The following is a 14,361-nucleotide window of genomic DNA, read 5'->3' on the forward strand; positions in this document are numbered from 1 at the left end:
AGATAGCAATTTATATTGTTCGGCATTTTTTCACCCTTTCAAATAAACCCATCATGAAGTAAATCCCTCATAAGTTAGTTTACTTTTCTCTTTATTTCATTGGTAACAGGAACGTACGTTTCTGATATATCACTATATAAAAGTCTATCCTGTTACCTTTTTGTCTATCCTGTTACCGATATCAGTATTGAACCTGCAAATGCTTAATTGGGAAGATTAAGACGTTATAATCTTAAGATGAGTTCAAACAAAGAAATATTTCATTCGTTTTGCACCTATATGTTAAGATAAAGAAATTAACGACGTTTTCGTCTACAAATGTCTATCATGTAACTGTAACCAAAGCAACCATAGTAACAGAATAGACATAACAGGATAGATAAATTTCTTCGTTTTTGATTGCTGTTGTGAAATAACTGCCCCCTTTGGTGAAGTGATTATGGTTTTCTATTGTGAATTTGGTTTCCAACACGTTATTGCACTTTTTACAAGCATACTGTTGGTGTTATTAATCAGAATTGTTGGTAACAGCATAGACATGAAAAAAAGTACACTCTATTGTTTTCACTTAATGTCTTGAAATTTCTTTTCTTTACACTGTCGTTCAAGAAACGAGGCGTTTTAAATGTAAAGATTACTTTGCACTTTTGAAATCAACACTGACTGATTTAATATTCATAGGAAGAATAATCAAACGGCTGATTTAAGTAGCGTCAACAGGATGGACATGAACCTCCCGTACGCTGATTGAATTTAGTTTGTAGATAATATGTTACATACAATGATAAAGAAGCTACGATTTTTCGTTTGAGTAATAATTAACGTTCTTAAAAAGTCCATTTTGCCGATATCAAGGCGATCAGAAAATTGAAAAAAAAAAATCATTTGAAATGTGTTTTTCTGACACTGTACGTACACAAATGCCCCCAAAAGCGGACTTAAATACAGTTTAATCTTATCAAAATAGATGTAAATTGTGTTTATTATTAATGTTCTGAATCACATATCCGACAAGTTTTCATTTAAACCATTACAACTGAAATTTCTATTAGAAATAAAAATGTTAGCATGGGTGTACTGAAAATTCGATTTTTTTTTTAAATGACCCATATAATACGAATCTAGTGGAGTTCAGCATCCACTTTCAATTCAGTGTTGAATTATGTTATCAATGACGTTTTTTTGGGCTGTGGGGTTAAATGATACAAATATATTAATTTTTATATTCAATGTGTAGCATTTAATCCTTGTTGTCCTTGTGTCATTTCAGATACATTCTTATTATCAGAAGTGTAATAGGTACGTTCCTGGTGGAGCATTGTGTAACTGTGGTGCAGCAGTTCGTAGTGGTGATAGCGTGTTCATTGCTAATTTCTGCGATATTGGAAAACGCCAAAACAAATATGCAATCCAAAAAATATGTGATGAACAAGATATGTATGTCGAGGGTAGAGGGAACAGTTACACGGTGAGTTGCATTTAACTCTTTATTCTATCCAGTCCGTTAGTGTAGAATTTTCAATCTTTTAAAAAAATATTTGTTACTGACCAAAATTAAGACAGTTTTGTTCTTTAATACAAACTGCAATACATTATTTGAAGTAATAAGGATTGTCTCGTTTTTTTTTGTTAGTGTTATTCAAAAGTTGAATGTTTGAACCCTTTTTCACTATCTGACATCACAATTGATAGCTTTAAGAAATATTCAACCCAAAAATTTAATATGTAAGAAAGAAATACCTAGCTATAAATGATTATATTAGTTTTGACAACAAATATGTCCGTCTAGATGTACAAGTGTGTACAACACGTTTGTCGTACTGAATTTGATCGGCATTCAATTGATGGCAGTGATGCAATAATAACAAGAGACGCTTAACATATTGACAAAACTTCACATTGATCCGCTGTTTATATTTGCAAACTTTAAACATCGGCAAATTTCAGAAGCTTCTGTCTCTCATTGAATCGATTTAACAAAAAGTATGACTGATAGATGAAAAATTACAACTGAATTGTTTATAAGTCTATATATAAAAAACAGTTTGTCTTTCATTATCAGTTAATACACCTTAATTTAAAACTGATAGCTATAAGTTTGCTTGGTAATTCACTAAATTAAGTCATTTAAGAACAATCATCCTTTCACAACAAGAAAAGTCTTTGTTTAGAAGTACAACCGAATATAGTTAGACCACTTCAATATCAGGAACCTTATTTTAGTTGTTTTAATATAAAACTTATCAGATTTCTAATGAAATCAATGCAGTTTTGATTGCTTAAGATCTTAATTTTTTACTTCTTCTTTAGACGCATGTAGATTTTTAGCTTGGCAAATAAAAAAAAATGTACCTTTTGATGAATAGTGAATGTCTTCCCTATCTTTCAATCTTTTCATTTTTCAGATATATACGATGACAGGGGCAAAGGTGTTTCTTGTTTTTGGGGCAGTCACAAGTGAGGACTTCTATGGTATACATACTTTTCAAATAACGGCCTCAAATCTTGATTCTAAATTAACTACCGGGCTATGTGGATCGTATAATGATAATCCTGACGACGATATGACACCTCAAGGTGAAGCAACAAACATCGATGATCCTGAGGCATTTGCTGAGTCTTGGAGGTATATAAAATTAAATTCGAAAGGGCTTGACAATCAAGTAATCAATGAAATTTGGGTAAATATATCTATCTTCTTTTTTGTAGTCAATCGTATACAGACAAATGTAATACACAATAGCATTAGATAATTCTGGTGTTTTACATGGAATACATGGATATGATACAAATGACTAGTTTTGATATACAATGACAGTGACAATTTTCGGGAATTCTACGGAATTCTTCGAAGGACATGAATTAGAAATACGCATATTATTTACACATGGGTTTTTTTCATTATTGTTTCAAAAGGATCATATAATTTGATATGAAAAGACGATAAATTAATCCTTTCATGATTTATTAAACATATTTCATTTAATATAAATGATATGTTCAATGAGAAAAAAAAGTAGATAAAGAATGCGTACGTTTTTTTGTGTTTTTTTTTTAATGTGTTTTGAATGAGTAGGCATTGTCCAAGACCTCTTTTAGTAGAATATATTGTACTATAACTATATTTTTAGATATAGCAAGATGTGGTATGAGTGCCAATGAAACAACTCTCGATCAAAGTAACAATTTATAAAGTAAACCATTATAGGTCAAGGTACGGTCTTCAATACGGAGCTTTCGCTCACACCGAACAGCAAGCTATAGAATGCCCAAAAACAAAGAGTGTAAAACCATTCAAACGGGAAAACCAACGGTCTAATCTATATAAAAGCGAAAAAACGAGAAACACTTGTGAACCACATAAACAGACAACAACCACTGAACATCAGATTCCTGACTTAGGACGTGTGCACACAATTACTTTTTTTATAAAGCTGTCCCTTCTGTGTCTTATCCCTATTTAAAAAACAACTAACAGGTTCCCCACTGTACTATAAATTTTTTATCAAACGTAAAATGTTATTGACTGTGAAAACAAAAGATAGCATGAAATAGAATTGGTACGAGTCCCCTGTGCCTGGTTCAAAAGATTTATTTGTAAAGGCTTATATGTAAAGGATCCAGTTGTTTCTTATATATCGTCATACTTCAGGTTATTGTAAGGTTAATGATTTTAGAACAGAAAATGAACTTCAAGTTGAAAAGGGTATAATATGATTAATATTGTTAATGTTTTTTGTGACTTATTGGGAATATATTATTCTGTTCTTCCCTAAATTACAGTTATAAACTAGAAAAAAACAGGTTTTAAAATAAAGATTGCTTTCTTTTTTATTCACATTTTGTTTTATAAACCAGGTTTATAAAGTCTATTAGTTTAAAAAAAACGTATGTTTTAAATGCTGCTCTTAAAAAAACCCGAAACAGCCGTTAACCAATATGATCGCATGTACACTCGAAATAAATGGACCGATTAAATGGAAAAACATAAAACATGATGTCAGCCGGATGCTCTATCTGCTGTGAAGTACTTATTTTTTTATGACAATTTCTACTTTATCAAAATGCATGCAAATATTAGTTTGTTATAAATTCTAAAATATTTAAGTTACGTTATTTTTTTATTTTTGTAGAATAAAAGATCAGTCGGACAGTTTTATGAATATCGATGAAATCAAGCCTTTATTGAAGCACCCCAAATCGTTTTGTACATGCATGAAAAAGGCTGATACCTTTCCTTGGGGTCATCCTGAATATTCGTGCAAATTTACGGAATCCATGGACAAATGCAGTAAGTTAACAATAACAAATATTGTTCACAAAGCTCCGTGTAAAGAAGGAAGCCTCCGCACACAGAGGGATACTTCAAACATTAGACGCCAAAGACGCGATGTCATTGATTTAGGAGATGATAATGCTCCTACTATGTTCCCAATGGATGTTTCAGCCGACAAAGGCATTCCAGTAAGATTTGTTTTTGTTTTTTATTATAATAGTTGAGTGCCTGTGTGTTAATAAGTTATATTTATTTATTTTTAAATAAAACACGTTTTTTACTCCAAAATTGCAAAAATGTTCAATTTTCAGCAGCATTTTTTGCAAAAACGAAATCGACAACATATGTTTTTCTGATTCTCTGCCCATTGAAGAATGAAATATCTTAAAGGGAAAAAATTCTCACAGTCAGAAATAAACTGTTGGATATGCCCTTATAATCATCATTAAAAAATATTCGAATGATGAGGTACACTCAATTGAAAAAGCCCAACACGTGCACTACAAACTGCTCAGAGTCTGAATTGACCAGTGGTTGTGCTCTACCAGTAAAATTGACCACACATTTTTACTCGACTAGTCTCGACATTGTCTCGACTGTACTTAACTGTACTTAAATGTACTCGACTAGGTCTCGACTTTACTTTATTAGTCTGATTCAGTACTTGGTGATCCTTGTATAGTCTGAAATGGTCTTGATCAAGGCTCAACCCGTTTCGACTAGTCTCGACTCAGTCTCAACCAGTCTTGACCTGTCTCGACTAGTATTGACCTGTCTCAACTAGTCTTGACTTTCAAATTTAGTTTTGACTGGTGTAAATTAGCCCATCTCACTAAATTAATTATTGATCTTACAACATTTTCCACTGAAACTACTGGGCCAAGTTCATTATAGATAGAGATAATTGTAAGCAGCAAGAATGTTCAGTAAAGTAAGATGTACAAACACATCACCATCACTAAAACACAATTTTGTCATGAATCCATCTGTGTCCTTTGTTTAATATTCACATAGACCAAGGTGAGCGACACAGGCTTTTTGATAACTTTTCAAATCAACTTGGACTTTCATCAGACTAAACAGCTACCTTGGTGATTTGTTAATCTTACTGAATTCCAGGTTGTTATGAAGTTTGGTGTATTGCTGTCAAATTTAACAATGAAAGAGTAAGTCCGGTAAGGACCGATTTTGGCCTCAAATTTCAGGTTCATCTGACGAAAGATTTTGATCACTTTTTAATCACTTAAGTGTCTATTTCATTTGAATCAATTAGTTATTATTGATATGAACGATTTTAACTGATTTAATCATTAAAGCGATCCGATTCAAGCTCAAATATGAAAAATCTACCAAATATGCCGAAAAATGTCACTTTTCAGATGGTTTTTGTCAAAAATTAAAATGGCCGCATCCGTGGTCATCCTCAACCTTTATATATGTTATGTATTATCATAAAATACAACTTACATTTCAATATTAAGGATGAACACGAATGCGGCAACTTTCGTTTTACACAAAAACCGTCTAAAATTTAACTAAAATGCTAAAATTGTGAAGATTTCAGTAATTTAGCATGACTATATGGTGCTAGTACCCGATATATGTGCATTGTATTGTCAAAAACAGCCCATATTTATGTAGCAGAAGCATTTTTCCGTCCAATAAATAACTAAAAGTTTACATTTTAACCATTTTGTAAAACTGCTATAGTTTGGGACCAAAAAGGGGTCTTACTGGACCTACTCCTTTATCTAAGTAAAAAGAACTAGAATTTGCAGTTCGGACTATATTCAGATAGTACACTTTAATTTTTTTAATTATTTTTTCAAATCAACTTGGATTTTCTTTGAACTTTACAGCTACCTTGGTGATGTAATAATCCTTCTGAATCCCAGGTTGGTGTGATGTTTTGTGTTTTACTGTCAAATTTAAGAATTGATTATTTAATTTAGGTCAAAAAAGCTACAGCTATCTTTGTAATATATTGATCTTAATGAATCCTAGGTTGGTTTTTTAGTTTGGTGTATTGCTGTCAAATATAAGAATTTAATTAATCTAGGTCAAAAAGCTACGATATTAGAAATATATCTTTACTTATAATTTGGGAAAAAGAATATATAAAATAGTTATATAACTCCTTTAATGTTTTATTCCTTTCTGATATATATTATATAAATATATCAAAAAGGGATGAAACATTAAAGAAATCATTGAAATAGGTCTTCTGATTTGTGGTGATTTATAAAGCAATACCTCCTGCTTGGGGCAACCTTATTAAAAAGATCACATCTACCAGAGAGTTTTAAATTCTAAATAACATTCATTCAAAGTTGCAACATCCTGTTAAATCTAAATCGCAAGGCTTTTTGAATTCACTAGATAAGTAATACACGAGTTTAAGGAAAGTAGGGCTTTTTTTTAACTGTAAAACTCACTTGTACTGATGTTATTTAATCATATATAGTGCCATGTCATTAAATTTGACCAAAAAATATTTTAAGATTTGATTAAAATAAATGTTTACTTGTAACTATGGAACCCATTTACGTTTTTAAAAGGTTATCAAGGATTGTTATGCAAGTTAATGATATTTAATTCTTGTTTTGAACAAAAAAACGTGTCTTTTTTAAGATTTCAACACTTTTTTTCAAATCAGCTTGGATCGCAATGAAACTTTTCAGCTATCTTTATTATATATTTCTTATACAAAAACCAAGGTTGTTTTGTATGTTGGTGTTTTGCTGTCAAATTTAATGACCTAGTTGATAGGTAATAACATTTTCAGTTTTGACAAAATTCAGATAGGTACCTATAATTTAAATATTTAAATTTGACAGCAATAAATTAAATTACCAAATAGCCTGTTTTTGTAAAAGATAGCTGTAGATTTGAATGAAAATCCAAGTTGCTTTGAAATAATATAAAATGTACTATCTGAATTTTGTCTGAACTGCAAAGTTTAGCTTTTTTTTCCCCACATCAATTTTATGCTTAAATTTGTCAGCAATACTACATTACATAACGACTTGTGATTCAGTAAGATCAATATATAACTCAGATTGCTGTATAGTTTATAGTTAAAACCTAGCGTTTTTTACCTAAATTAATTTAATTCTTAAATTTGACAGCAATACACCAAACTACATAATGACCTATGATTCAGTAAGATCAATATATTACCAAGGTAGCTGTAGTTTAATGAAAATCCAAGTTGATTTGAAAAAAGTTATAAAGGAATAAAAGTGTACTATCTTAATATAGCAATACTTCAAATCACATAACGACTTGTGATTCAGTAAGATCAATATATATCTTAGATTGCTGTATAGTTTTTAAAAAATCTAAGTTGATTTGAAAAGGTTATGAAAAAATTTAAATTGTACTATCTAAATTTTGCCCGAACTGCAAATTCTAGCTTTTTTGACATAGCTTAATTAAATCCTTAAATTTAACAGCAATACATTAAACTAAATACCAACCTAGGATTAAGTAAGATCAATATATAATTTAGACAGCTGTACAGTTTGATGAAAATCTAAGTTAATTTGAAAAAGTTCTGAAAACAATTAAAGTGTACTATCTGAATATAGTCATAACTGCAAATTCTAGTTCTTTTTATCGAGATTAATTTGATTCTTAAATTTGACTGCAATACACCAAACTTCATAACAACCTATGATTTAGTGAGATCAATATATTACCAAGGTAGCTGTATAGTTTAATGAAACTCCAAGTTGATTTAAAAAAAAGTAAGAAAAAGAATAAAACTGTACTATCTTAATATAGCAATACTACAAATTACATAACGACTTGTGATTCAGTAAGATCAATATATTACTAAGATTGCTGTATAGTTTAAAGAAAATCTAAGTTTATTTGAAAAGTTATTAAAAAAATTAAAGTGTACTATCTCTATTTTGTCCGAACTGCAAATTTTAGTTTTTTTACCTAAATTAATCTAATTCTTAAATTTGACAGCAATACAACAAAAATCAAAATGACCTTGGTTTCAGTAAGCTTAATATATATCTAAGATAGCTGCATAGTTTTATGAAAACCAAAGTTGATTTGAAAAAGTTATTAAAAAAGTTAAAGTTTACTATCTTTATTTTGTCCGAATTGCAAATCCTAGCTTTTTTTACCAAGATTAATTTAATTGTTAATTTTTACAGCGAAACAAAAAAAATTAGAAGACCTGAGATTAAGTAAGCTTAATATATATCTAAAGCCCCAGTCCCACTAGACCACAATCGCACTACGCTCACCGCGATCTAACATCAGATCGTGGTGAGGTCGCGGTATGAACGACATGAAAATGTAAGTTTTCGTTGCTTTCACGATGCTACTACGTGCTCATTACGCTTCTACAACGATCCCGCTACGATTATACCATGTTCTAACTGCGCTTATTCTGCGATCTCTTTACGCGTATCAAGATCTTTCTATGCTCATCACGTTTTCACTACGACCATACCACGAGTTATCCGATTGCAACACGATCTCACCACGCTTTTCCTGCGATTATAGTACGTTCATACCGCGATCTTTAATAACGATGTTGACGTGTTCCATATCAATACAATTCCATTCCTTCTATTTCTGATTGATACATAGATTTCTCGGAAACAATACAGTCATGCCACCAAAATCTTCTAGAACACGTGGGCGTGGTGGTTGGGGTTGATGTATAGGCACAGGCAGATCTGATAGTAACGATCAAGCAGAGATTTCGGACCGACCAATCAAACCTAAATTACAACCTTTAATTTGCTGGTCCATAAAGTTCAAATGACGATAGTTTAGTGAACGATACCAGAGATGACACAGATGTGTCAATAGATATAGGAAGATGTGATATGAGTGCCAATGAGACAACTCTCCATCCAAGTTATAATTTATAACAGTACACCATTACAGGTCAAGGTACGGCCTTCAACACGGAGCATTGACTCACACCGAACAGCAAGCTATAACGGGCTCCAAAAATATTTATATATATATTTTATATAAACGAGAAGCATAGTTGAGCCGTTATAGAAAATGGTCAAGAACTACATACAGACAAACAAAACCCGGAGATATATCATATATTTTATGTGAAAATGACAACGAGAATGATAGTCGTAGTATGAACTTAGTCAGGTCGTAAGAAGAGCGTGATGAGGACGGCAAGGGCGTGCTAGAATCGTACTATAGTCTTGAACAGCGTGGTGTTAACGTGTTATAGTCGTAGTGGAAGCGTAGTTGGGTCGCGGTGAGAACGTGATGGTCGTAGTGAGGTCGTAACAACGTCGCTGTGAGATCGTAGTGCAGTCTCTCCGAATAGAATCACGCTTTCGCTACGCTCTCGCTACGATGGTAAAGCGACCTTTGCTATCCTACTACGACCTTAGTGCGCTCTCACTACGCTTTTACTACGATCTGATTTCGCCACGACCGCACCACGATTGTTTTAAACATGTTCAAAGTTGGCCATGCTCATCGCGATCTTGAAGTCCTCATCACGACCGTGATACGACCTTACTGCGATCTACACGATTGTACTACGATCATCAAAATGTGTATTTTTTTCACAGATCGTAGTGCGATCGTGGCCTAATGGGACTGCGGTATTAGATAGCTGCATAGTTTGATGAAAATCCAAGTTGATTTGAAAAAGTTGACTATCTGAATTTATATAATAATTTTTAATTTAACTTATTGTAAAGTTCAATTCTTTCATTTCACAGCAATAAATCAAACTACCAAATAAGCCTCAATTTGGTAAGATCAGTATTTAATTTAGGTAGATGGGCTGATTTACACCAGTCAAAACTAGATTTGAAGGTCAAGACTAGTCGAGACTTGTCGAGACAGGTCGAGACAGGTCGAGACAAATCGATCCTTGGTCAAGACCATTTTAGACTACACCAAGATCATCAAGTACTGAATCAGACTAATTAAGTAAAGTCGAGACCTAGTCGAGTACACTTGAGTACAGTTAAGTACAGTCGAGACAATGTCGAGAGAAGTCTAGTAAAATCTGTGTTTGATTTTACTGGTCGAGCACAAAAACTGTATAATTCAGACTCTGAGCAGTTAGTGGGGTTCGTGTTGTTTATTCTTTAGTTTTCTATGTTGTGTCATGTGTACTATTGTTTTTCTGTTTGTCTTTTTCATTTTTAGCCATGGCGTTGTCAGTTTGTTTTAGATTTATGAGTTTGACTGTCCCTTTGGTATCTTTCGTCCCTCTTTTTGTAGTGGTGCTTAATTGCAAACAGTTAACACTCGCAATTGGTCTTCGTTACTTGACGATTGTATCTCTAAAAATCACGATATGAATAAAAGTAAGTAAAGGATAACATGAATGAGACAGTTTCCAAAAACTACAAACGTTTCCAAAAACAGATATAACGTACATTGTGTACTTATTTTTTTTCTAATTGCTATTACTACTTGACAATTTGAAGGAAGTTAATATACGCTTTTCAATCATCTCATGCAGCTTAGATATCTGAGAAAAGATTTTGTTTAAAACTCTTTTTATTGTTGTTCTTCTAGATTATTACAATTTCTTCGAATGTTTAAAAAGTAATTAAAGGTTACTTTTGTCGATTTCATTGAAAGTTATTTAACCTCTTCAATTGATCATAAATATATCAACTACATTGAATTATGTCAATGCCTAGTGTAACTGTTTTTGCATATGCATGATTAAATACATAAATAAGATTAAGATTTACTGTGTTTTGTATACAAGTACAGCACATCATCTCTTTTATTTCAAAATCAGTGCTTTTCATTTATTATTCTTATCTAATTACTGATAAAGTCATTTATACTGCACTCGTTCTATTTGAGCAGTCAAAATGCATTGACTGTATATTCCTATGTCATATACAGGCACTACCCGATATCACTTTTTGAATATTTAAATAGAAGTTGCCAAAATAATATTTAATTATTCATACGACCTCTTCAACCTGTCCTTGTTTCCAATGCATACAACGAGGCGTGGAACGACCCAACCTTGTTTCTTTTGCATTTATTGGAAAAACATATTTCATTTGTTAATATATTTTGTTTGCAACCTATAAATCATTGTTTTATGCTTATGGTTGATATTTTAGTCCATACTCAAACGATTTCGTTCACCATCGAGTGTGGGATTCAACAGGTAAATGTACATTTCATTGTGTTGTATATTTCTCCACGAGCATGATATGAGGCCTTTTCAAAGGAGATTTCCCCCAATATTTAAATCAAATAAATAACCTTAACGCATAAAACAACAGTTAAACATGTTTTTTTTTAGATTGCAATATAAAGACAATAATAGTGCATTGACTTGACATATCAACGATAAAAGGATGAGGCCCGAAACGGGGAAATAGCTCGGCACAGCCTCACATTTCCCCGTTTTTAAGCCTCATCCTTATATCGTTGATATGTCAAGTCAATGCACTATTATTGTCTATATATTTGAATTTTATATCTGACATCTATATTCTTTTTCATAATAAGGTCGACCTGAGCTGGAAAAATGGTTGGATAGAACAAAAAGCAAGGCAGCACTGTATCGACGCTTTTCAATCATCAAGCTCTTTTTCTGTTTGTGATACGCATGTGCGCTCTGTACCATCTGGCGATTATATCGATAAATGTATTGCAGACATAAAGGTAATTCGCGATATATATGATGTAAGGACAATTTCACCTTGAACACGACGCATATTGAAATTATAATTCTTAGTTATCTTTTAATCAAATTAGGAGTTTTGCCATTATCATGTTTCAACATTTGATGCATTACTAAATACAAAAGGTTGAAATAATAACTTACTGGCAATTCTAGTTTCAAAAATGGAGGATGATAGGACGAGATTGGGCATGTTATTTTTTACGCTTAATTTAATCTGGTACGAACTATTTTTATAAGTAAAATTTGTTTTTTGTCTGTATACGGATTCATTTACGGATGCCAACACGAGTTGCTTGACCGTTATTGAAGACCCGTTGCACAGACGGTAATGGATGAGTTCCTGATGTCGTGGCTACAATCCAGTCCCTTTTTTCCGAATGTGACCTACCGAATTAGACCTATGACCGGAAGCAATACGACGGGGGCCACTAGTAGAGAAGCATCTGCTTACCTTCCTGAGCACCTTATATCACTCCCAGTTCGTCTTTTTGTCTTTTTGTCTTTTTAAGCCATGGCGTTATCAGTTTATTTTAGACTAATGAGTGTGCATGTCCGTCTGGTATCTTTCGCTTCTTTTTTACATCTAGCATGTAGGTTCAACAATGTGAAAAAACAGTACCAATTTAATTTTAGAAGTAAGATCTTTTTTAAACTCATGAATATATATTGAAACCTTAACCGTAACGGACAACTTCAAACAATTTTAGATGCGAAAAAACTCATCATATATAGAAACCAGGATTAAAATTTCATATTTACGCCAGACGCGCATTTCGTCTACAAAAGACTCATCAGAGACGCTCGAATCAAAAAATGTTTAAAAGGCCAAATAGAGCACGAAGTTGAAGAGCATTGAGGACCAAAAATTCCTAAAAGGTTTGCCTAATACAGCTATGGTAATCTATGCCTGAGGTAGAAAAGCCTTAGTTTTTCAAAAATTCAAAGGTTTGTTAACATTTCAAACACTATTAATTTATTTTTTCATGCTGTACAGAATAAACCTTATTAAGTTTTTTATGAAACTATTGTAAAACAGCTACTTCGCCATAATTAAATATTTTCCCTTAAACATTGTAGTTGACTGGCGATACTATTTGGACAGATATTAGTATCAGTAACTTTGGATCAGCATGCCTACAGGAGGCATCAAGACTTGAAAATTTGACAGAAACGAAAGAAACAGATTCTTCTGGTGTTGAATTATCCATTTTTGATGCAATTCAAGTGTCAATATGTCCAAAGAACTGCTCAGGAAGAGGAGCTTGTATTCAAGGTACCATATAAAATTTGAATATTTAACACCACTTTTCATTTTTAAAATATTTACCTGTTTATTTAACTTAAACAATTAATCCCTATATCGGTGATAACATTTTGTCATTTGAATGTTTATAAAATGTTTATTAAAAGCCTATGTGTTGCAAAGTTTTAAATTAATAACTACTAGAACACACCCGCGAAATCGCGGGCATTCAGAGGGTAGTTTAAAGTATGTAAAGTGTTGTTGGAAGAATTTTGTGAAATATTGAATGACTGGAGAATTTCAGCAAAATTGTCATAAATCATAGGTTATTGGGGACAGGAATATGTTTTTTTAATCCCTCCTCCTTTATTTCCAAAATTCCCAATGTGTGGTTTTCTATCAATTTCAATATGAATATACATTTAGTATGTTATGAACATTTAAGTAAGGAGCCTGTACTTCAGTGGTTGTCGTTTGTTTATGCGTTACATGTTTGTTTTTCGTTCATTTTTTGTACATAAATGAGGCCGCTAGTTTTCTCGTTTGAATTGTTTTACATTTTCATTTCGGTGCCTTTTAAAGCTGAGTATGCGGTATGGTCTTTGCTCATTGTTGAAGGCCGTACGATGACCTATAGTTGTTAATTTCTGTCATATGTCATTTTGGTCTCTTGTGGAGAGTTTTCAACATGGCAATCATACCACATCTTCTTTTTTTTGTAATCAATGAATTTTGTAAAAGATTTAATGACTGGAGAATTTCAGAAAAGGTATCAAAAGTGCACATGAATAATTTTAGCGCTTGTCAGTATATTATGAACATTCACTATATAAATAAAGTGTATTTACTTTCAATTCTAAGTTTTCTAATCGATCCATGGTGGTCATTGATATAGTATACAAACCCTCTCTATTTAATAAACTCTGTGACCACCGTGGATAGTAAACTTGAAAATGATAGCAGATAAAATTCTGAAAATACACTTTATTCGTAGTATATGTATGTTCAAAGTATACAGAAACACGCAAACCGGAAGTATAATCTGACTTAAAATTTTGTCCAATGACGGGACAATATCCGGATGCCCTTTTTCTCGATTTTCTCCCAAAATAACTCAATCTGAATAATCATATGAATGGATGACAAATGCGACTATGCACT

At 32.3% G+C, this 14,361-nt stretch overlaps 1 protein-coding gene across 1 annotated transcript in view; it reads left to right on the forward strand.

The window, feature by feature from the left end:
• LOC139484092 (uncharacterized) overlaps positions 1–13,241 on the forward strand; it is a 29,454-nt gene extending 16,213 nt beyond the window's left edge. The window contains exons 7-10 of the mRNA XM_071267818.1: positions 1,271–1,468; positions 2,406–2,626; positions 4,134–4,464; positions 13,035–13,241. Of these exons, the coding sequence (XP_071123919.1) occupies positions 1,271–1,468; positions 2,406–2,626; positions 4,134–4,464; positions 13,035–13,241 (957 nt within the window). The remainder of the gene's footprint in view (positions 1–1,270; positions 1,469–2,405; positions 2,627–4,133; positions 4,465–13,034) is intronic.
• The last annotated feature ends 1,120 nt before the right edge of the window (positions 13,242–14,361 follow it).

The sequence above is a fragment of the Mytilus edulis genome, chromosome 8, assembly GCF_963676685.1.
Source record: "Mytilus edulis chromosome 8, xbMytEdul2.2, whole genome shotgun sequence".
In the NCBI taxonomy this organism is placed as follows: domain Eukaryota; kingdom Metazoa; phylum Mollusca; class Bivalvia; order Mytilida; family Mytilidae; genus Mytilus; species Mytilus edulis.